Here is a 25,742-nt window from a genome sequence, read left to right on the forward strand (position 1 = left end):
AGCAGTCTTGTATGTGGATCACTGGTCAGAGGAAAGCAGCAGCAGCAGCAACAGCAGCAGGAGGAGATACATCCCAGACCAAACTGCCTGAGCAACATGGTCGTTTTAAGAGTCGTCGCTTGCCTGTGCCTGCTGGTAGGCTTCTCGCTCCAGGTGGACGTGAAAAGTGGGAAAGAGCCTGGAAAAGCCGGGAATTTCATGGAAGATGAGCAATGGCTATCAACCATCTCCCAGTACAGTCGGAAGATCAAACACTGGAATCGCTTCAGAGACGTGAGTAGAGTATTTAGTGTAATTATACACGCGTGTTTGTCGTGTCCTATCTGAGCCGCGCTGCTGCTTGAGATGCTGTCTGTGGAGGTTTTCTCAGGTGATTTTGCGCACAGTTGACTGTGTCGCTCTGAAGTGCAAATACGCGCAATATCTGCAGTTTTGGGGGTACGGAAATACTTCAAAAGATTATCGCACACGATAGTGTGTTTAAATATTGCAGCTGAGAATAAGCGCGTGCTCGTGCCTCGCGAAATGGTTAATAAATTCATATTTTCTCATGTTTTATTCGACTGTAACCCTTGGAAACCTGAGCAAATTGGCGTGATTTTTTTTTTTTGCAAAAATATGGGGAGAAGGTAATGAGCAACTTAAGACGACATGGCCAGAAATTAGTAAAAAGTCACAAAAAAATAAGCTAAAACAAACAAACAAGAAATTACCACACACACACACACACACACACACACACACACACACACATATATATATATAATATTCCTGTAACACGATTTAAAATATATAATTATGAATATACTGTAGTGTTCTGGACATTGTTTCCTAATTTTTTTTAATTACCCCTTTTAAAAAATATTTTCAGTTCTATTTCTGATCACCTTTTAATAATTTAATGTCATTTGTGCGACATTTCATGCCAAGTTGCTCACTGCCTCTCCCCCATGTTTCAAAGGGAATCAAACTAATTTGCTTAGGTTTGTAAAGAGTTAAACTGCCTGACATGTCAAACGGGCTACTATTTAATAATGCATTTTTATGGTAAAATTGCTGCTTTTATTTATAGACCTCCTTATACCAGAGTGAATAAAATATAACTCAAAGGAAATCTATGACATTAGTCTGAAAACCATTTTGAAAGCTCCCTCTGGGTAGCTGTGATATATTCTGAACTGTGTCTGTATTTACTGATCAATATACTCATTGATCTGCCATATTGCACATAAAATGTAGGGCTCACGGTCATAGGAGGCTTCAGACTGAAAAGCCACACAGCAAGACATCAGTTGTGTATATTCCCTAAATAGCAATATCAAGTGTAAGGGAACAAACATTTCTGCCTCCCATGTGGATCTGTTTGTTGTCCAGACTTCACTCTGGACTGTAAAGGGAGATGTTGTGTTTATTCTGTTTAGTTATGACACTAGTGATGAAAAGTAAAGTAAATGATCAAATAACAAAACACGTGATTCTCCTATTAGCCTGAATTTATTAGAACTGATGCAACTAGTCATCTGGTTAATCATTTCCTGCTAATTGTCATATGCTAGTCAAGGGAATTTAACCATTTATTAAAGGGGCCGCTTGCCCCAAAATCAAAAACATATTTTTTTTTCTCTTAACTGTTGTGCTATTTATCAATCTAGATTGTTCTGATGTAAGTTGCCAAGTGTTGGAGATATCTGCCTTAGAGATGTCTGCCTCGGTGATATATAATAGAATTAGATGGCACTCTGCTTTTGGTGCTCAAAGCACCAAAAAAATACATTTGAAAAACTCATGAATCCAGAAATCATGATCATATTATTCAAGATAATCCACACACCTTGTTGTGAGCAGTTTCATGAAGGAGCTACTTTCTTAATACCGAACTACACCCTCAAACCGAATCACAGTGCAGAAGGAGGCGTGCGTCTGTTCCAGCACATTCTCACTCCAAATTTGTCTAATATCGACGCTTGAACGCCAAACTATGGCGCTCTAGGTACCCCTCCAGCATCAGTTTTGGATGTTATCGGATGTCAGTGTTACATGCATTGTGTCTTTTCAAAGAAAACCTTCCATTTTCACAGGAAATGTACAAAATCTGCTTCTAAATGCATACAGTTTGCTTTCAAAATAAACTTTAACGGTTGAACACTTTATTTTTACGTTTACTTCCTTAAATTTAGACAACACATATTTGATGTTAGGTGTAGAAAAAAGCATTATTCTTTGTCCTAAAACAGCTACGTTTGTTAGTCACATAATGCAACATCAGGTGGTATACATCATATACATCATATGACATATGTCACTAGCGTAGCATGCTACACATACAAGCATGCTACATCGTTATTAAAATAATGCACTTTACTTTTGGTTTTACATTGGAAATGAACAGAGATCTCCTGGGGGAAAGTTTGTAGTTTTTGTGACCCATCCACTTACCCTCCTGCCTGCCTTAGGCGAACTTTATTGCTTGTTATAGTACAGCAGTTGCTCGAGCTTGATGCATCTCATACTGCAGCTAAGGCCTGTGTCTGTGCTCAGCAGATGCACTTTTCCTTCTGCGTGCTGATATCGTTTGGGGGGATAGTTTGGTAAAAAGAGGTGAGCTCTTACATGAAACTGCTGTTGACAAGGTCTGTGGATTATCTTGAGTAACCAGGTCATGATTTCAGGGAAGAGACATGGCTGTTGAGGCTTTTTTATGTACTTGTATGGGGCTTTTAGCACCACAAGCTGAGTGCCATCTACTTCCATTATTCTAAAAAGATGGCAGACATTGTGATGGCCAATATCTCCAACACTCTGCAACTCACACCAAAAAAATCTAGATGAATAAAAAGGTGGTAAGCTGTCCCTTTAAGGTCAGTATTGATGCTGATACTGAGGTCATGTGTTGGATTGGTGCATTTCTGATAACAAAAATCTACCGGTGCACACAATTCTTTTACCTAGTGGTGTATGCTGCCATATCCCAGTGTAGTCCAGAAGTTATTATTTTTTCTGCTCATTGCCTAAATTATCAAGGCATGCATACTGTACTGCATTCTAATATTTTGCCAACCCTCATTAATTCAAATGGGGTGCCACATGCTATGTCATCCAGCCTCGCCGTTCTCTCCTGTTAGCATCCAAAACACAACCTACAGGAGATATGTAAGAGATGTGGAGATAGTGAGCATGCAGAGGGCTCAGGAGGTTATGGTATTGGTTGTGTGACACCTCCCCAGTACCAAAAGACAGAGCACGTGGCATGAATCTGGATGTGAGGGCTCTCAGAGGAGTCGGTTAGCAACTGCTCTGATCCAAGCCTCTACCTTGACAACCAGACAGACTGTTTGATCTCATTGCTGAGAAATATCACCTCTGACAGATAGTCTTATCAATGGTGGCCAGACTTTGGCTTCATTACCTTTGACCGTGCTTTGCGGCATGCAAGAATCTGCCCAACTACTCTGGAACCCCGAGAGCACCGGGAGCTTGTTGGAGAATTTGTAATTAAATTGCAAATTTGTGTTGTCATGCAAATTTTTATAATATCTTGGCTGGTTTTTGGAATGGTTTGCCTAACCTGCATAATCTCTGCTCAGCTGATTGGTGAACAGGGATGGATGGTGGACTTTTGGTGGCATATTTGGAGCATGTGCACTAACCTGAGAAGACTTGTTTTGTATATAGTTTTGTATTAGATGCATTGAATTAAGTCACATCTTGATTCTGAATTTGACACATGCAAAGTGACTTGCAATTTACAACCCCCTAACAAAGGCACTGCATGATACAGCACGGTGACATGTTGTTAATGTTGGTGTGAAAAGTGATGGTGACTGTAGCGGCCCACAGTTTAACTGATCTCAGAAAGTATACGGCAGAATTATTTTCTATTTTCTATTTTTATATTTGACAAAAGCAACACATCCTCTCATTTTAGTAGCGTTAGATTCTCTGCTTGATAGTTTACTAAACAGATTAATTGAAGTTCAGTGGCTTCTTCTTGATAATGGTTTGGATCATACTTTATTTGTGCATTGTTTTCGACAAAAGGTGCCTGTCGAATGGAAAAATGTCAGTGGAAAAATTAGATTCCATGATTAACAAACTGATCAGTCAGTTGACTCATCGATTAATCAACTCATCATTTACAGATAGTGCCTATCGAAGGTATTCAACCAACTCTTTCTTGTTTCCTTGTTTTACAACTTTAAATCCCAGTGGATTAATTAATCTTTGCTGCAACTGGTCATTAGAGAAAGTCTCTTAAATGTCAATGTGAAAACAAATCTGCTCTTTAGTTTCATTAAAATTTAATTAATGTGCTAGCTGTGATTCCAATTTGTAAAACCATAAAAGATGAAAAAGTCACAGTGGGGGGGGGATTGAAAGTTGAAAGTGGTTCAACAATGCTGTGAGATTGGTCGAAGTGGCAAGACGGTAAGATGTAATGCGCTTTTAACTTTTATGTAGGCTAATGAAATACTAAAGGCATTGTGTTTGTGTATTGCATTTTATTCTTTGTAGGCTAGCCAAATTTTATTACTGGGCTATCTTTATTTTTATGTCTAGAATTAGTTCAACATTTTGGAAAGTTTGGATATTTCACATATATGCCAAAAGTTAGATTAGATATTAGATTTATACATTTCTAGTAGCTGTAAATTGAATATGGAGTAAGAACTAGCAGACAATTAGCTTAGCTGGGAAGCTAAGGTAACAGCTAACCTAGCCCTGTCTACAGTTAAAAAATAGGCTACAACCTATTAATACCTCTAAAGCTCACAAATGAGCACTTGTCTCATTTATTTAATTGGTACACAAACAGAAATGTATAAAAAGTTGTGGTTTAATGTGGCAAGTATAGTGCTAGCGGTCATGTTGTTGCTAAGCCAACCGCCTTCTGGCTATGCTAGCTTCATACTTTGGGTATAAACATGAGAGTGGTGCAGATTTTGGGGCTCGGTAATATAGTGATCGATATTCAGTGTTTCCCATTAATAACCAAGACTATGGCAGATGATCCAAAATTGAATGGAAAAATCCCATAGGCCTTTTGATGAGGGAATCATGGGGACGTTAGCTTCCTGGTTGGCCTACAAAAACAAAAACCTTCCTGGGGCACTCTGTGGACTCCAAGAGAACTGGCACCAAACTCTGCCTCCTGACATGCTGACGTCATGACCTTCCCCTCTTTTATATTTCCCTTGATTTTAAGGGCTGCTTTAATGTTATGTAATTTTCTGAACTTACCAGACTGTTGTAGCTGTTCTATTATTTGGCCTTACCAGTCATTATATGCACGTTACTGATGATATATGAAAAAATCTCATTGTTTAAATATTTTAGGAACGCACCAATAGTCAATCCTACAATATTATCTCAATATTGACTTTGAGATATTTGGTCAAAGGTAGTGTGATATTGTTATTTTTCTCCATATAGTCCATCCCTTGTTTTGCCCTTGCTTATCCGCACCTCTCCATGTGAATCTCATCTCAAAATCACAGCATTGTTGAACCAGATAAGGAGCAGTGATTGTGTGGGGAGACTGACAGCCGAGCTGGCTTTGTTCTGCTCAGATAGGACTATTTTCTGCTGCACCGGGCAGTGAGATACACCATGTGAAATGTGAAGGGGCTTTATTTGTTTACTAGCTGTCTTGGCAAACAGGTGGTGTGAAAACAGCAAGCAGGAATATTCGTACTGCATCTAAAAAAAATCACTATGTGGGCTTTCTTAAAGCAGTGACAGCGGTTTGATTGATCTGACTGGTGTTTAAATTGGACGAGTGTACATATGATTATCCAGCGTGGAGACATAATGAGGAAACGCTGAAAGGAAGAACAATAAGACCAACAGCTGCAGAGGCAGGAGGTGTCGGGATAATCCACAGCAGGTTACAGGGTGTTATACAAGCACCATTATGACTGGCATCAGTGTTGAAGCTGTAATCACTGCGCACTGAAAATTTTAAGACATCAAATCTGCCGATATAAATTCTCCCGCATTCATGTATCTTTGCACAGAATTCACCCACACGAAGCAGGCCAACAGGTTACAAACATCCACAAATTAAGCTCGGTAATTAGCTGATTGCGTCTTCTCGAATCAGCTCATCAGTTAAAATGCTTCTTTGACTGCTCGATGTATTTTTTTTTCGTCCCAACACGAGTTCCACTTTGCATTCTGGTGCGTTCGGGTGGATCTGCTCAGCGGGAGCTCTCATGAACAATACTGTGCTGTTCATTCATGGCCAGATTCACCCATCTCCCTGAGCAATGCAAAGAGGGGACTCATTAAGGAGCTGTGCAGCCTTTAAGCCAACCACAGAGGGCTGTTTAAGGTTTGCACCTGCTCAACTGCCTGCTCCATCTTTAATGAGGGAAAATTGCTACATCTTTCTCAGGTAAATGGCTCCTCAGCTCCTTTGATTGTTAAGATTAACACAGAGCGAAGCCAAAACACGAGTGATCATTAGCCTTATTGTTGCCTCAGAATTAATTTGATAAATACAATAATTAGATTAAAATGAGTGGTTCCCTAAATTTTACCCAAACCTCTCATTGTGCTTAAATCTACATCCCCAATAATCACAAGGAAAGAGAAAATAACAAATATTTTATTTACTATGCATGTAAAAGCTTATGGGGTGTAAATTATTATTTTCTATTGATTGTTGTTATTAAGTAAAAAAGGCTAGATGAACCCTAGAAGCCATGCTAGCGGCTCTGTGAGGGTACACTTACACATAACAATGCTGACATGCTGATGTTGAGCAGATATAATGTTTGTCTCCTGGGCAGAAAAATGAAGCTTTAGCTAAATGCCAAAAACTGCAGTTCCTTAAATGGCCACTTGAGGTTCCATCTTCTTGTCTAAATATGATCACTTCTGGCTCCAAAAATCCAAGATGGCGACAGTCTTAATGCCAAACTTGAGGCTTCAAAACCAGGCCCCCATGAAGTTTGTTGGGCTTTGAAGCCAGATTTTGTTGTGTCCAACAGTGGACTTACAGCTTCTGTACCTGTCACTTGATGCCATTGGGCCCAAGAATACTCTTCTCATTGTTATGAATGATCATACAGGTAATTTTATAAGAGGTAGTTAAATGATTCTGGCTTTTTGAGCCACTTTAATAGAAATGAAAGGGGTCCCCTCTCCAACGCTGTGCCCAGGTTTCTTTATACATCCATGATAAAAACAGGAGTCTTCAAAGCAATGTGTGATGTCACGGTAGCTACGTCCATTATTTTTGTAGAGTGCAAGTGTTTGCTAAAGTCACCATCTTAGTTTAGCACGTAAGCATGCTGGATAAAATTCGCTATTCAGCAGTAAACGCAAAGTACAGCTGAGGCTGATGGAAATATCTTGATTATGGTGCTAGGTAAAAAGTTAAGAGATCATCAGGAATTATTAAAATTCTTCTGGGGATATGAATGTCCAAGTTTTACGACGATCCATTCAATCGTTGGCAAGACATTTGCCATTATGAGCATGTTAGTCTGCTAACGTTAGCATTTAGCTCAAAGCATTGCTATGAAACAGCTTCACGTGCTGGTAGTAAGGCTAAAGACGCTTAGGTTTGTTTCAGTTGTATAATATTAAAAAATAGTGTTCAAAAGCGACTAATGGCTCATGAATGCTCAACATTAGATACGTATTCAGACATGGATGGAGCCTCCTGTCCATACTCTGCATTCATTTCTTTCATATTTTTGCACTTTTCTGAAGGATTATGGATGCGGATGAAACGGAGCAGTACCACCGGAGGTCATGGGAGCAGTGTAATGTAGTTCAATCGAGATATGATTGTAGGAGATGAAAAAAACATTTTAAAAAAATGGCACAATACAACGAATTTGTAATATAGTGGAAATAATTTTCTGTCCCCATGTTACAATGTATATAATGGCATCATAGACCACCGCCATCTACAACGTTGCCCCAGTTAAAAGGTACATTATTTGACCTTTTCCACTATTGCCATGTGTGTTGTGTAAAACTTTTGACTCTGCCATAGTGCCATCACCTGGCTCTGTCTATGCCAACTTAAGGATGCATAGAAGTAGTGTGCAGTGTTTCCGTTTGATAGGGATGTATGTATTTTCGCATATAAAGTGAGTGTAAACGAGTCTTAAGATGACGCCTTTAAATTGCATATTTTATACAAAAAACAGTCCAAGATACTGCAGTAAAATACCAAATTTTACAGTCATGTAAAACAGAACAAAAGCAGCAAATCCTCACCTTTACACTATTGGACTAAAATTCTTAGCTATCGGTTTTCTGTTGATTGAGTGAAAATTTTAGCATACTTCAGCCAATGTGAACACTTCATACAGCAACACTATAGGACAGTAAGCAGCTAAGAAAAACAAACTAAGCTCTAATAAGCAACCTGATGCTTCATCCAACCATGACCATGACCACGACCATAGTCATTATTTATCCATGCTGCTGTGAATGAGATGATTGCAATGGTCACTGATCCTACATCAGAACAACTGCCCTATAAGAGCGCTTAGGAAAATACAGCACCAGGGTTTGTTCTGTTTTTCTCCTGAACATGATTGTGTTGCATCCTAAGTGACACTGAGCTCCTTTACTTAGCTCAAAGACACGCCGCCAGCTGTGGGTTTTCTGCTCCTGTCATCAGCCTCAGCCATTTATTAGCCTCCCACAGGATTTATGCTCTGGCACTAACAGCCAGTGTAATTACGGATATGAAAAATTAGAAAAATTAGAGCAAGAGGACAGTATGCAATTGTAGAAAATATGATAATGAGCCCTATTTCCAATTAAAAGTGAATGGCGATGCGTGGGTTGAAAATGAAGATGGGAGAAACCATAACAGTTGAATGAGCTTATAGTTATCTGTATTTCCTCTGCTGTGCGATTCTGAAGATCAGCCTATCAAATCAGCTATCTGTGGAGATCTGCTCATTGCACACTAATGAGATCAAAATGGCAGAAGTGGTGGAAAAAGACACTTTTCTGTCCTCTTGTCATTACCATGCATGTCTTTTACTGGAGGTGAATGTTGGTTTTGAGGAGGGGGGTGGGGTTGCTGCAAGAGTTTGGGCTGCTCAGATACGATTGGAAATGGGGAAGAAGGGAGATCCTGTTGGCTTCCCAACACAAGCGTGGGTGATTCCTAATTGACTGGAGAGGCTGTTTTGTGTTGTCGCTCCTGTGGAAAAGCTCTGCTTGCCGGAAAGCAGTTTATGCTTTGCAAAAACGCAAAGGAAACACTGTGAGAAGCTCAACGGCTGCCTTGAACAGCAGGAAAGCTTTTTCATAAGCATGTTCCACAGCCCACAGCTTGTCCAAATACATAAAATCCCTTTCCCTTTTCTATGGCTGAGCGCGAGGAAGCTACTTGTTGTGATAGGGTAGGACGTGTAGATTAATGTGTTTCATAATGGAGCCTGGCTGCACCTACTATAAAAGTAGCAATGACAGCCTGAATTCCATCTTTTTTAGCCGTTAACTTCTCTGTGAGTTGCTGAAATGTCGGGCTGAATAATTAGCTGTTCCAAGGTTCTTCTGGCTCTATTGTTCATGTATTATTTATAGTGGCATCTGCCTGAGAGTTGTCTCTGTACTGGTGAAGCTCCTCTATGCCTTGCTGCAGGCAGAGCGATAAATGCTGCCACTCTGCTTCTGTGTCTGTCTCCATCCATGGCTGTAATTGTGGCACACCCATTGCTCAGTCATTGAGCCAGCTTTTTTTTTTAGCAAACTAATAGAACTTTAGTGGCCACTTTATTAGGTACTCCTGTAAAATGCGATGTAATCCAGTACAGCTGCGCAGCCATAAATTCTGCCTTTACAAAGCCAATAATGTTCAGTTTCGATTGGCACTGTCAGTCAACCTTTTATCAAGGTTGTAGTTTGCTGTGGTGTAAACTGGACTGCATTATATTGAAAGGAGTTGCTTATGTTTTATCAATAAAAATCAGTCCAGTACAACGCCGCTATTAACTATGCTCTCAGTAGTTAGTTTAGTATATAGCTGAGTAACAGAGAGAGTTAAATAGAAACTGGTCATCACATGGGCTGTAAAGGTAGAATATGGGGCAGAGCTGTTGTATTGGATTTCATTCTAATGTAAAAATGTACCTAATAAATTGGTAACTGGTTGCGAGGCTTTTTGTAAAAAAAACACACACAAAGTTTCTCTGCTGCTTCACATTACCTCTTGTACAATGAGGTGTTGATTTTTTATCATTTTTAAACAGAATATACTTGTTTTTACACAGTTTTATGTAGTTCTTACCATTTTGAGGGCTGCGGTGCCCCTGTGTGTAAAAATAATAGACCATAGGCAAGTGCAACTTTTGTGGTTAGTGTAGCAGCGTCAGCTGATCATAGACAGCCATTATTTTAGTCAAATGCTAAAAGCATGCTAACATGCTCAAAAACCAATATTAACATGCTGATGTTTAGCATGTTCTTTGTTTTCCAAATTCACCATCTTAATTAGCATGCTAGCATTTGCTAATTAGCACTAAACAGAGTGTACAACTGAGGGAATACCAAAGTTTTATTATTTATTTTGAGCAAACTCTCCAAAAGCCGTTGAAACATTTCACTTAAAAAACACAAAATTTCAACCTCATGGTGGCACTAGAAATAAAGTCAGGGGATCATCAAAGTTAGCAAACCTTATCCTCTGTGCACCATGAATTTCTGTACCAAATTTCGTGGCAATCCATAACATAGTTGTTGAGACATGTGTTCCCTCTACCTTGGATGGTGGAGGCCGAACCTGGGAATGACGCTGACCTATTTCAGTACAACTAGTCAGAAAACCAAGACAATATCTTCTGGCCAGGTTAGTCATTATTGGCCATTGTTTGCAATACCAGCTGATGACAATGCATCGCACAATGTTTTGCTCATACAAACATTGTGAAAACTTGCCCATGTATAAAAGCTGGACAGTACGGTATAGTTTAATGTAACACAAAGATGACAGAAGTGATAATAAATAGTATATTACAACAGCTTTCCCAAATGTTGATGCCATCTTGTAGCTTGAGGTCAGAGTTGTTTGTGCTCTTCCAACCGAGTCTGAGTTGGAAATCTGTCCCAGTTGAATTTCAGACAGGTAAGTACGATATTTAGACCTCCAGTTCACATGGAACGCACCAATATTTCAGTCAGGACGAAAGTGGTGCACCAACCAACTGACCAACCACCATTATCATTACCACCTGAAAATTCATCTGCCCCTCGACAATGACATCCCTATCTGTTTATCTGCAATGACCTTTATTGTTATCACTCTCAGACACGAGGCAGAAACCTCAGTTTACCCTTCACTGGGTAAACACTTTGAAACAGGCTTCACCTGCTGAAATCCCTCTCTGTTATTTGAGTGGAAATTACTAAACCTGAAGAAAAAAAAAACTGCAAACATAGCTGTGCATACATTATCCAGGTGAAAATATATTTAGGCTGCAGAAAAGTGCTCTCCTGAATATATTCAGGTCTGCCTCGGGTGTTTTTATGCATTTCATAGTTGTGTGTTTGAGGCCACCATTATGAGTTGTCTTGCTGCACTGAAGGCATGGCCTGAGCAAACACAGCCATATCGCTTATGTTCAGTAACAATGAGTGTAATAATGTAGGGTGCTCAGGTTCAACCTGGCATTGATAGATTCTTCGCTTTAGGCCACAAATCACTCACTGTTAAAACAGCAGGGCAAGTGCTGTACAATTAGGCCAGGCAGCAACAAAAACTTCAAGGACATGCTCTTGCCTGGGGACAATCAGCCTCTTTTACTGTCTTCTGTATGTTTGATTTTAATACTGGGCGAGTTGGGTGCTTGTTCGTCTTTGGCTTAACTGTCCCAGAGCTGCATGTGAAGGAGCAGGGAGAGCTCCTCTCCGTATTAACTGACAGAGCAAGAGGGAGGTGTCAAGGACATGCTTGGAAGGGACTGATCCTGTCTGCGTTCAAGCTGTATTAGTATGTGTGGCATGTGGTGGATATATTTGTTTGTGTGTGTGTGGGAGAGAGACAGAGACTGTTAATTTGTCGAGTTGGCAGAGTAATGGATACGCGCTACAAAGTCATATTGAAATGACCTTAATCAAGCAAATCGTATAGCCGGGATAGGGCGCGGAGCTAAAGCACTAATAGCTTTTTTCTCAGTTGAAAGACCCCGACAGAATCTCATTTATGTGTGATGTAGTCCTTCCTAAAGCCATAACGTGACATCTCAATGTGGCTCCCTGTTTTACTGTAATATCCCGCTGCCACTGCGGGAGATTAGCATTATCAGCAGCCACAACAACCCAATTTGTTCTCACTGCCATGGCAGACGGGGGAAATTAAATGTAATCAGCCAGCTAGCATATTTAACTTAGCTACCCCTGTGAGCTGTCTCATGCGGATCCCTGCGGCATTTCATCCAGGATGGTTATCATCATTATCTTCTCTTAACCATACCGCTGGTCTCTAAACTCGTGTGTCTGACAGTTGTAAAAAGAGCTCCGCAGCTTCAATGGACTTGTCATTGGAGTCTAATTAATTTAAACAGCAGGCAAAGCTGTGGAATTTTTGGAAACAGCTAATACAAAAATGATCACAGGCACAGTTAGATGGTGGTAAAATGATATTGTAATCATAATTTTTTGGAGGGTTGTTGAACACACATGCTGACAGCACACTGCGGTACGCTCAAATGGTTACACAGCTGGTCAGTACGACAAAAATCTTTACATAGGTTGTAAAAATCCAGTGAAAAGGAAAAGACTGGCATTTTTTTCTCATTGTCAAAGAAATCCAAGAAAAAACGAAAACCGACAATTTGTCAGTCTGTCTCTTAATACTTACAGATTTACTTTTCTGTGGCACTCAGCCCCACTCACAATAATGTTAAGATATACATCTTAAAAAACAAGTCATTAATTATAGTTTTGTCATTTGAAAAAGCACTGTAATTTCCTACAAAAAAAAGCTGGGCACTAATTTAGAGCAAATGTAACTCAAACAGTAGTAAACAGCATTTCTTGGGGACTATTTCCAGTGGCGGAATAATATATATCAGGTGCACTACTGAGTATTTTATGTTAGCAAAAGAGTGTCTGTTAACCCTCCAACAAACCTTTTAATATAGAAATTTCTATAACACCATATAGAATTTAAAGAATAACATACTTTGTTGCTGTATGTCAGCCAAGCTAAGAGTGACACCAAAACATGGAAAACATGATGTATTCATCTAGATGATAAAATAGTCTGCCTCATTTTGTGAACAGTTTCTTTTGGATCTATCACTGCTACTACGCTTACTGATAAAAAGTTATAACAATAAGGAAAATAGCAAGTGGGGTATTTACTGACATGTTATGTCGTAGAACAAAATATTGAAGTCTCTTCAGCTTGTGTTATCCACAGGCCTTATTTAAGGCTTCTAAGCAAAAAAACATTCAAAAAACCTATTGACCTTAAGACAAGGGAACTGAAGGTGCTAAATTAAAAGTTATTTTCAAGATTTAAAAGTCATTACAGGGGTTCTCTATCGCCACTAGGTAATATACAAAAACAAGCATACACATAAGTCAAACAAAGTGTGATAGCAGTCAAAATGATTTATTTAAAAGTGTTATTTTTCTTTTTATAGATCCAATGAGATTAATAAAAACAAGGAGATCTGAGACTGCTTCCAAAATGTCCGTTTAATCCCTGAAATTTTTTCAAATCAGTTGCAACTCTGTAATAACCAATTCATGAGGCGAGCTTGTATTTTAAGTAGTAAAACCTGCAAGGCTTGTTTTTCTCCAGGGAAGCAAAGTCAGTTTGTTAGAGTCTATTGGAGTGGAATTTATTTTCTTAGTCTCCACTACGGTCCATATTGATTTAGGTTTCCTGCTTTAGATAAGGATGCCAACACCAAACAAGATTTAAGGTCATTCATCTATTTATGTATGCTGATAACTTTTTGTGTTTGCAGATCGATACTGATGAGTCTAGCTACTACAAAGTGAAAATAGCACTCTGGCATCAGGTATTTTTGTTCCTGCAGAGCCAAATGCTTCAGCTTGTCTTATTATGGGTTTTTTCTGCTAATATTGTATGCAGAAGCAGCATGGCTCAGCACAGTAAAGACGGGCCTGCATAAGCTGCAAGCTCCCAGGGGCATCTGTGTGGAGCTCAACCTGAAGGCTCGCCTCTTCTCTTTCTGCTTCTTTGTTTTGCAAATGGGGGGAGGGAGCGATAAGATGCTGCAGAGACTCAGCCGTTCCAGGGTTCTGCTTGGCTCAGCAGTGGGGTTCAACGGAATCCATTTTTCTGCATCCGCGCCGTCCTCCTCCTCTCCAATTACTGCATCTCTCAGAGCATGCAATGCCTCGATTCAACTGTGGAGTCGGCTACAGCAAAGTGAGCCCGGCCACTGTTTGATGTGTCACTTCATCAGTGATTTGGAGACCACGGCTAACGGGCTCCTGAGGATGGAAAAAGGTTCATTTCTGTGATGCAACTTCCTGAAATGTGGTCTTATTAGCCAAAGGCAGCAGCTCAAACGAAAAGCCTCTCATCAGGAGATTTTAATGTTTTCAGACTCTTGTTTCAGGTTGAAATGAGACACTTTTATGTTAACTTCACATTAAGCAGCCTGTGACTTTACAGAAAGTGTCATTGCCATTTAGTTAACCCTTTAAACCCTTGATAAACATCAGTTTTCATGCGTTTTGTTCCGATGCCTTTGACAAGAACTTAAACCTCTGAATTGTGAGCAGTTTTTGCTTACTTTCTTTCGAAGACCTGGGAAAAATGCACACTGTAGGTTGGCATGAAATGTCCCGTACATTGCAAAAAAAAAAAAAGTAACAGGTGACAATAAAATGACCTAAAAAAATCAGATCATGAGAATCATTAAAAACTTGGGGAACAATATCACGAAAAATATGTTTATATTTTTCATCATTATATATTTTAAATTAGGTCACAGTGAAATGGATTTTATTAATTATTTGTATCTATAATTTTATTTTAGCACTTTTTTACAGTCATTTCCTGTTTTTTATTTATTTAAAACCCTTTTCAAAGGGTTAAATCATTTGCATTCTCAGGCTAGAGCCCCAGTCAGCCTGATTACTTTTGCATTTCAGCGTGGTGCAAAATGTCTCAGATGGATGCACGCTTGACAGTTGGCTACTTTGTGGCTCGGGAGGAGAGACATGCCCTTCAGTGTGCGAGGATGGCTGCAGAATGTGCTCCGTACTGTACTGCATTGCAGGCAGGCGTCTTACCTTGTGAAACAACATGTGTCCTTCGCCTGCAGGCCCCCAAGCACTCCCGCTCAGATGATCAATTTGATTCAGCTCTGTGTTGCTGGGCTGCGACTTAATCCCATAATGCTCCAGTGTTTTTTCGCAGTCGAGACACCCCCATTTTTCTCTGTGGGTTTCTTATTTTATCTTTAGAGTGTGATGAAAGATCTCACGCTTCTGTCACATACACGGCATGTAATCACCTTAAACAGTCTGTAATACAATCATTGATCATGTCTGCGTCTGTCAGAGCTAATATGGTGTCGAAATCTCCCCGTCACAGCTCAGTGAGAGCAAACTGAGGTCTTACAGGCGGAGGAACCACACAAGTTGGTGTGGGGAATCAGAGGAGATGTGGAAAATGTGTCCTTACAGCTGTTTCGCCTTGATTTCTGCCTCATGTTCAAGTGAAAACACAATGTTTTGCCAGTAGGTTCAGTCCGAAGACACACGGCGTCATTTTGGAACACTCTAATGCATTTCTAAGTGGTTCAATCTGTGGTGGGTCTGCACCATTAGTGTCTCTCCCATTTCTCCATCGTTTTCAAAGACGGCGGGGTACAAACAGAGCGAGACATTACCACCACCACTCAGGCCCCAGCGTGCTGAATTGGGGCGCCATAATGACACGGCAAAGGCGAGATGCACTCCTGCTGCTCCCTGGTAACTACAGAGACGCAGAGGGGGGAATGCAGATTCACGGCAGCCTCCGCCTGTGTGCCCTTTAGCAGCGATTTATAGTAGGCAGGGAGACGTAGCTAATTCGGCTACATTAATCAGGCAAACCACATTACTGTGCAAATGACCGGCTCGGGGAATGATGAGCTGACAATGTCCTGCCAGTCAGAGAGGCAGACACACCTCAGTGATCTGATAGGATGACACAGCCCGGGCCCAGAGCGGAGCAATCAGCTGAGGGAAGCCTCTCGCAGGTTTCCGTTCATTACAGACCTGACCCGGATCACCAGTCCATCCATCAGCCTGTGTTTATCCAGTCACTGCCCGCGTAAATGACTTCATGAGGCAGGATAAATGACAACTGGAGGAAATGCAAATGTTCAGGTCGTCTTTTAACCTCTAACTCATATCCTGCTGCTTAAGTGATGTCTTTACTGCAAACATCATCCTCAGAATGTCAATAAGGAATATTGCGGAGGATAAGGGATGTAGTTAAAACCTTGAGAGAGCAGGATTTCATCTGTAAAGAAGAGCTTCTGAACTGAAACCTTGGGTATGTGTTGGGGTAGATTTCAGAAATATGTGCAGCTGTGGCTCAGGAAATAGAGTGGCCGTCCACTTATCAGAGGGTCAGTAGTTCGACCCTGACCACTGCAGTAGACGTATCGAAGTGTCCTTGGGGAAGACACTGAGCCCCAAATTGGTCACGATGGTTGTGAATGGTTATTGCCTCTGATGACCAGATGGCACCTTGTACGGTTGCCTCTGCCACCAGTGTATGATTGTGTGTCTGTGTGGGTGGATGGTGCTTATGTTGTAAAGTGGTTGCAGTCTATTTACCCTAGGTTTATATATATACCCCTTTTCCACCAAAATTAGAGCATGTGTGCCAGTTTTTTTAGACAGGGAAAACTATTAAAAATGTACTATACCTTTTCCATAGCCGGTAGACCAGATCTGGTTCTGCAGCAGACAGATATGCCTTTGTATTTTTAATTTTTTTTTTCCGGTGTGTCTTGACATTAGTGTCTTTTGTCCAGTGGGAAAAGGGCTCTGTAGATACTAACTGACTAGTGGCAGCCATGATTCCTAGAGAATATGCCCTGCAAGATCACATGGAGTTGGTATTTGCACTTGTCATTTAAATTTGGTTGTGCTGGTTTGAGAGTTAAGGCAGTTTATGTCAAATAGTATAGTATAGTCAATATGTCATAAAAGTATTTTTTTTTCTTAATCTAGCTTGGGTTACTCTTTTGTTTTATTGGGCTCATCCAAATATGTTAATGTATATAAAAAGTTAAGTAAGAACTGGTTTTCTGTTCAATTCTGTGACCTAACTTTCCATCAAATATTGCTGAAATCTGTCGACATATTAAGGATCTAGCAGTGTTGCGATATACCTCACTTTATTCATAATAACTGTGATATTTATAAAATGAAATATTGACATCATGTTAATAATTTGCATATATCATGTAAATAATCCAGCACCTCTTTAGAATCATTTATGTTTCTTTCCCTTCTCACATTGTCTCCCTCTTCCTTCCCTACATTCATATCTTTAGTGTAAAAAAAAGAAACAAAAACATAGTGCGAACAAGATGAATTTCACTGAGAGCGTTATCAGTTTTAGCATTTAAAAAAATTCTATAGAAGTTACGATAATATTATTGTGAACTCTTTTGGATACAGTATTGGTGCAGTAAAGATCTGATGCCAGCTCTATTGGAAAATGTGTTTATTTACTTTCTTGCCAAGAGTTAAATGAGAAAATTGATACAACCGCCATGAAGCTGCAGCCAGCAGTTGGTTGTCATGACTTAGTTTAAAGGCTACTGTAACCAGGCTCTATCCAAAATCCCCCCTATCAGCGCCTCTTAACTGCACTAAACTTGCTAATATGTTACAGATCTAACTTGTTTGTTTAGTATAAAAACAGTAATTTGTCTTTGGACACAGTTAAACTAGCTGTTTACTGCTGCTTAGCTAAACTAATTAGCTGCTGCCTATAGCTTTATATTTATTAAATCTCATCTAACTGTCCGCCAGATAGAAATAAGCATATTTCCCAAAATGTCCAACTATTCCGTTAAGTCCAGATAACCTATTCTTTGGAAGAGGCTGTAATCCATAAATAAAGAATCAACCCACAAAAAAACCCAATCTCTCTGAATTAGATCAGGAAATATGATGTTCAGAGCGGATCTTATCGTTATATCAGCTGTAGATGAGATGACTGATGGTTATCTGATATGTAATGTTTGTGTGTACATGGCTGCGTGTGCGTGAATGGAGGTGTTGTAATCTCTACAATGTCCCGTCCTCTTAAGAATTCTTTGACACCCACGTTTGGGTTTGATTTCAAACATCTCCTCTATTTCCAACTCTTTCTCTACAGCAGAGAAAGTGTGTGTGAGTTTAGGATCGGGTTTGTGTGTGTGTACGTGTCCTCTAGAAACCCAGACTGTACAGATCCTGTCACATTACAGGGACAGATGAGCTGCAGTGACGGTGCGACCGGGCTGCATGCACGTGATGGATCATTGCAGCAGGGCGAGGAGATGCAGATTTTCGCTGTGACATTTCTTTTACTGTGCGAGCATTTCTCTGCCAAGCTGAAGTGAGGTCGCGCTCCAGCGGCCCTGCGCTTGAACATTTGGAGCCCACAAGCTTCTCTTCGACATTTCTGCTTGTTTTTTTTATCCTTTGAAGATGGATACTCTTTATTTTTAGATAAAACTACTATAGTCCGCATTAGAGGCGTCAAGCATGCAGGGCAACGTCTGTAATTTGCGCTTGACCTCCAACACTTCAGCAGTGGATAAAGACATGCATGCAAACATCACAGATGGCTCATTTCCTCTTTTAGATGCCAATTACCCAGCATCGAATATGTGCTAAAACTGATGCCAATCCAGTACTGATTGTTTCCTTCTTCTAAGATGTTTAAGAGCTTGCAGAAACCAGGTATATAAAAATGAGATGCATGTTTAAAACACTTCATACCAATTAGTGGAGGTTCATAATATGCTGAAATGACTCCAAGCTTGTTAGCTTTGTGCTGCTTTTTGCAATGAAAAAGTTATCAGACACAAGTTTGGGCTCCAATCAGCTATAAAACTCTTCACAAAAGCATAGTCCAAATAGGTTTTGCTTGGTTTCTTGGCTGTTGTGAGACGACCAGAGGAAATGTTGTGTTTGTCAACACAGCAAAGGTTTGTAGTAAGATATTCTTAAATGCAGAGGTGTAGACTTAGGGCTGCTTTATGCTCTTTATGTTATATATGGCATGAATGCCTGAAGACTCATCTTGACTTAAACCTTAAAGGCAAAAGCTAATGAGGCTCAACTAAGTAAGCCATACATATTTTAGAAATCGCTATATTTTGCACCATAGCCTTTCAAGATAAAATTAGACTGTATATAAATAATTTCACCCATTGCTGTTTAACATATTGCTCTTTCTCCTCCCTGCAGCCGTGAAAATGATTCTGACACACAAATTAGTGATTTGTGTGCTAGTTCCTGCTTTCAGTTGTCAAAAGAACTCCTTTTAAGTTTTGTTAAATATTTAAAGTAATTATTAATATGTTCTCAATCGTCTATTATAATAATAACTACCAAAGACCTATTTTTTAATGCCGCCCGCTCTGTTTTTAATGAGAGATCAGAGGAGGGCTTAAGGAATCTTTGATTATAATTTCTAGTGAAATGTTTAAAATGCTCCCTCTACTTAATGATAAATAATCTTATCATTTATATCTCAGTAACAAAAACTTGTCTCCAAGACTTGGATAGCCCCCTAAAGACTTGATTTAGTCCAAAAGACTTAAAAACAACTCTACTCAAAGCAGTAAACGATTGGTCATACATCAAAATAAATCCTATGATTTTCTCAGCCCGGGAGCTTTGCTTTGTTACTGTCTGGAGGGAGATTCTCACACATCACACCTTTCTGAAGTCTTTGTTGGTCTGGCAAAACTTTTCTTTCTTGTAAAATTTTCATGATGCCTATCAGGTCTCTGGTTTTTGTCAAAGCTTCCAGCTCTGACTCTGTCCATGAAAAAAATACATTTAAAGCTCAGCTCAGTCTGTCCTGGAATTGTATTATGTATTATTATTATTGTATTAATGATTCCTCGCATCCCGAATAACTTCCAAGGCCACTACAAGAAATGAGGAAGAGAAGGGTGAGGTCATAATGAATGTGTAACAAGACTGACTGAGTTCACTTTCCATCACAGACCATTTAATGTTTGTATTTTTATTAACTCTTACCACACTCTTTCCTGAACCTTTACAATTGTCGATCGGCATCAGTTTTGTTGTGCTGCATTCAGATGCCTTTCACAAGGATTTAAACCTCTGAAAAGTGAGAAAATTGGTTTAATTTCTTTCGAAAACATGGGGAAAAAAGCACTCAGAAACTTGGCAAGAAATGTCTGGCAATTTGCAAAAAATGAATTAAAGGTGATAATAAAATGACCTGAAATTCGCTGGAAAGGATATTAGATATTACACAAAAAAACTGGTGAACATTTTAAGAAAAAAATGATTATAAGATAGATAGATAGATAGAGAGAGAGAGAGAGAGAGAGAGAAATAATTAATATATAATTATATATTTAAAATCATGTGAAGTTGCTCATTGCCTTCTTTCCATATTTTTGAGCCAATTTGCTCAGGTTTTAAAGGCTTTACCTTTAGCTGTCTGGGCCACCTTGACATCTCACGTTTGATTTTATTTAGATGTTTTCCTGGTACCTGAACCAGTGTTTTTGCTAGTATCAGACCAGTACTGAGTATTGGACTGAAGCATCACTCGCTACCTCATATGCTCCAACAGCAGAGCAATTTCCTTGCACAACACGACATAGACATGCAGCTAAATGGTTTAAGAGTCAGCTTATCCCCGCGGCTGTCATGCAGAGCTGGGACTGTGTATGAACATTTTGGCGTCAGTGCTCAGGATGTGTGTGTTACAGTGGGCAACGCACGTTGGTTGGTGTCAGGTGGTTCAGGGTTATCGGTGGTATTTATGTCACCAGCAGACAGGGCCGTGGTCGAGGTGAGATAGACGTTAACTCAGAGGAGTGCAGTCAGGCTTGTGGCCAAACGCTGTCAGCCTAATACCAGCGAGCGGTCCGGGAGGAGCGGTCGCAGCATCTGGATAGTCAAGCTCCATTAGCCTCCCAGCTCTGTTTTACACTGGCTGCGATACAGCCTTGTTGACAAATGGCAGAAGAGGTGGTGTGTGTGATATGAATCACATAACTCAGGGGACATCCACCATGAATATCATACCCCCCCACCCCACCCCTGCTCCCTGATCTTCCCCTCCCTCCCTCTTGTCTGGGGTTGCTGTGAATGTAGCAGCAGCCCTGGCTGGGATTCAGTGGGACAGCATTAGCTCTCAACCTTGGTGAAGGACTAAAAGCAGCCTCAGTCTGGTGTCCTTGCTGTCACACTGCTGCTGGGAGAAGATAAGCACTCCAGCCTTCAGGATCCGCTGTAGGACTCCCACCGGCCCCTGCAGCATTGTAAGCCGGGTAATTGCAGAAGCACTGCGAATAATTAATTAAGCGATCGTTACATCTGACTTGTGACATGCTAGTCGTTTTGTGGGATTTTATGATTCTCTACATTTTTTTCCAGCACATTTGCAATTCTGCGGCTCATTTAAAGGTCCAGTGTGCAAGATTTAGAGGAATATATTAGCAAAAATGGGATATAACATAATAAGTATGTTTTCTTAAAATTTTAAGTTTTAATCTGAATTTGAGAAGACACATTGAATTATTACAGTTACCTCAACTTAACTTCTCAAATTCACTCAATGTAAAATTTTAAGGCAGCCCAAACACTGACTTTTTCAAGTTAAAACAAATTATTTTTTATAGGATATAATTGCCTGAAAATACGAATTGTTGTGTTTTTAGTACCTCAGAATAAGCTGTTTATATCTACATGGGAGGCCAAGAACGCCCAAACCAAACACGGCTCCAGTAACATTGGCATTTTAGTGTCAGCTACTGTGGTTAGGAGCTCCTCACAATGACAGCGTTGGAAAAATACACATTGTTTTCATCTTAAACTGCTTTATCTAGTGTTTTAACTGGTTTACATGTCCTCGCCCGTTTGTTTGGGAGAAGAAGAGATCTCTGCTGTTGATTTGGCTCTTGGTAAAAACCTCCTGAACAATGAAAAGGAACAATGAAGGAATCTTAACTGCGAGAATCTGACTGCAATGACGACATTGCTCTTTCTTTTGTTATTGTTTTGATTGAAAGACCCCTATTTACATGTATGTTTAACCAAAAGCGATATATTCTGACAGGAGGAAAGGGCAGCATATTTAATACCCACACAGGAGCCGGTGAATGATGGCGAGGCTAAGATCAAGGTCGAGAATGGAGCCCTTCCACGAGAGCATCAGAAAAACAAATTTTTTACTGGTTTGAATCACTTTGTATAATTATTTATTTATATTATGTTTCTTGTAGAGGAAGAGACTTCTGCAGGTAGTTTGGCTCCCACTAAAGACCTGTTGAACGTCTGTATAAGAAAAAAGGGTTAGCAAATTTCCGCAGGTGCTTGGCTTGCAGCTGGTCTCCGTCATGCCAAACAAAGTGGGAGAATCATTGATTTGTTACAGGAAACTGCTTTATTTATTGTTTTACCGGTTTTGATCACCTGGTCTGTTTGTATTGGAGAGGAAGAGACCCCTGTCTTTAATTTGGTTCCCAGTGAAAACCTCCTCAATGTCTTGATCTTAAGTTATCACAGAGACAAAAGGACCAGAGTAGCAGGTGCTGGGCTGCTTGGTCTCTGATGAGCCAAACAGTTTCGGAGAACCACTAGTTTGTAATTTGAAAAGACTTTATTCAGTGTTTTTGTCGGTTCAAATAACTGATTTCGTTTGTTTTGGAGAAGAAGAGACCTCTGCTTATAAATGAGCTCCCAGTTAAAACCTCCTGATCAATGACCACTTATGGAGATCTAAGGAGAACTTTCAACTGGTCGCAATCTGCAATCCTTATCACCACTAGATACCACTAAATCTTACACACTGGACCTTTAAAGGCTTAGAAATTACGTTGTCTCTCTTTTTACTGAGGTGTCATCCTGAAAATTCAGTGTTTCAGCTATAACCTTTAAAATGTCACGTAAAGTTGCAGATCTGAGAAAGATTTTATTCAGCAGTGGATGTGTTTACATTTAATATGAGATATTTAAGTTTTTCTTATGATATTGCCTCTCGTATATGTAGCGCCGGGACATTTTCACTGCTACAGAGAAAATATTTACCTCTAAGAAACAGTCTCTGAGGTGAAATCGTGTCCTGCTGCGACTCGGTGATGAATTCTTGCTTTAGCCTTTTAAAGCCTTCCACTGGCTTTTTTGGCCTGTCCTTGTGCAGCCTGTAAATTGTTCATAGTGATATATTAAGTAGACAGGTATGGCTGTGTGAGTGTGTGTGTAAGAATTAGGTTTATTTACTGGGTTGAGCTGCTGAAATAAACCATGCAGTGCTATATTTCTCTCAAACACACCGGAGCATTGAATGATAAAACACACTGGGAGAGGTTGCGGTGGGTATTGATGTGTAATGCCCTTGGACCGAAGCCAAGACGGTGAAATGGAATGAAAGGAAAGCAGTCACTCCCCTGTTAACTCAAGGTTGTACTTTACAGGAGCTATATCTGTCTGTGTTGTCAATGGTACGCTTAGTAAATGTTCTCTGTGTGTCTGCCGCTGCAACTATAAAAAACATCTAAATCACATCTGCCTGTTGACTTTGAAGATTCCCAACAATTTGCCTGTATTTTTTCAAGGCCGATGCGGTATGTCATGGCTTATCCACAACTTCTGAGCTGGCAGGAGGCTGGCGTTTGGCAGTTGCTTGTAAACACCGCCACAGAATGAACCCTTAGCGATCGGGACCGCTGCCAGCTCATAGAAGTGGCAGCGGATCATCCTCGCTTAATAGGCGCTCATAATCCTCTGTGAATGTCTTATGTTGTCCCCCGAGAGGAGCGAGACTAAGGCATGTATTTGCAATCAGCGCGCATTAAAGGCTGACAGTTTAACTGCTGCCATAACTGTAATAAACCAACCCACTGTTTGCATGCTGAATGGAAGCAAAATGGAAACTGTAAAGTGTTTTTTTTTTATTATCTCTAACAATGGCTCTCTCTTTCTTTCTCCTCCTGCGCTGCTTGTCATTGCCACAGGAAGTCGAGGTTAGTGTCTCTTTTGTATATCGGTACAATGGCATTGTCTGTCTCTCTTTTGACATCTCTTTTTGGCTGTACTGCAGCTGTCACCTGCCTTTTGAGTTAGAGCTCATCTTGGCTAAAGCACGAGAAATACATAAATTACAACCTCATTGTCTAGAATTTTGTCTTTGACTACAACTTAGAGGTGAAAAACATTGTGATATAAAAACAAAGGACATTTAAAAATCATAAAAACTTAATAAAATGAATAAATGCAATTATTCAATTGGATAAAATATTTATATTTAAAGTTTCTTATGGAAAAAATATTGCTACAAATCACTGTAAATTGCACAACACAACATGAAATGGAAGAAAAATGTGTGAAGTGAAGACTGGGACTATATAGAGCTGTTATTATGCTCAACTGGTCTTGTTTTTTTTTTTATTTAATTTTTTATAAATGCACTACTACCATCAACATAATTATTTAAATTACCGAATTGATTCTATTATTTATTATTGATAATTTTTATTTTGTCTTTTTCATTTGATTTATTTTGTTCCTTTATTGGTTTAATTTTTTTCCCTTTATTTCTTGTTGTTTAAGAGATTGTAATTATTGCATTGTTGTTATCTGTGTTATGCATGTTATTATTAACCTGTTAATAAAACTAAACCTTAAAAAAGGCAAAGGACATTGGAAACAACACCTTGTAAACGTAAATGTTAAATAGAAATAAATGCAAAGCTTACTAGAAAAAAGTAGAAGTGCCACTAATATTAAAAACATTAAGTGTAATAGATCATAAATGGAAACTTACTCTTCTTTGTAGAGACAAAGTGATCAATTCGGGCCAGCAAAAACACAAAAACTATCCCTTTAACGCCTCACCCTGTGCACAGTATTTAAGATGCCTTCGGCTATACTTGTTCGGCTTGACTTGAGAGCTCAGTCTTCGTGTCCCCTGAGCAGAATAAGACCGAGCTAAACTGAACAGACCTGATCCTCAGGGTCCTCTCTGGGCCTCGTGCCGAGTAGTAACCGCTTTATAGTTGATCCTCTCTGTCCTGACACAGAGAGAAATGGGTCAGAATGGATACAGCAAGGGGACGCTGAATTTTTATTATCGTTCCAGCGCAACCCGGCCAGGGACGCAATCTAAAAACCGGAGTTAGTTTGCAAATATTCCCTCTGCAACAATGCAGGAGCGAAGATAGTCCAAGTCTTTTTATGGGATATATTTAAGCTCTTAGAGTTTTGCCGCGTGCAGTTTGCTCAATGTCAGAGGCTACATCTACAAAAAACACTACAATAATAACAAGAAAACATTTCAAGGAACAGTTTGACTTTTTGGGAAATATGGTTACACACTTTATTACTAAGATAATAAGATAAGAAGCCTTATATGAAGTGAAAGCAAGCAGTTTGCCTGGTTCTGTACTCTAGTAACAAAATCTGCACCAAGCAGCAACCACTGAGTTGAAAAATGAAGCAAAACTACAAGAGCCAAAAACCGCAGTTCCTTGAATGGCCACTTGAGGCTGACTCAGTCCCAGCAGACCCCG

The 25,742-nt window shown here is 39.8% G+C and overlaps 1 protein-coding gene across 1 annotated transcript in view; it reads left to right on the forward strand.

Annotated features, from left to right (window-relative positions):
• Positions 1-12: 12 nt before the first annotated feature.
• Positions 13-25,742, forward strand: part of LOC121959274 (testican-2-like) — a 55,560-nt gene continuing 29,830 nt past the window's right edge. Inside the window, exons 1-2 of the mRNA XM_042508515.1 lie at positions 13-273; positions 24,189-24,197. Of these exons, the coding sequence (XP_042364449.1) occupies positions 97-273; positions 24,189-24,197 (186 nt within the window). The 5' untranslated portion in view covers positions 13-96. The remainder of the gene's footprint in view (positions 274-24,188; positions 24,198-25,742) is intronic.

The sequence above is a fragment of the Plectropomus leopardus genome, chromosome 19 (assembly GCF_008729295.1).
Source record: "Plectropomus leopardus isolate mb chromosome 19, YSFRI_Pleo_2.0, whole genome shotgun sequence".
In the NCBI taxonomy this organism is placed as follows: domain Eukaryota; kingdom Metazoa; phylum Chordata; class Actinopteri; order Perciformes; family Serranidae; genus Plectropomus; species Plectropomus leopardus.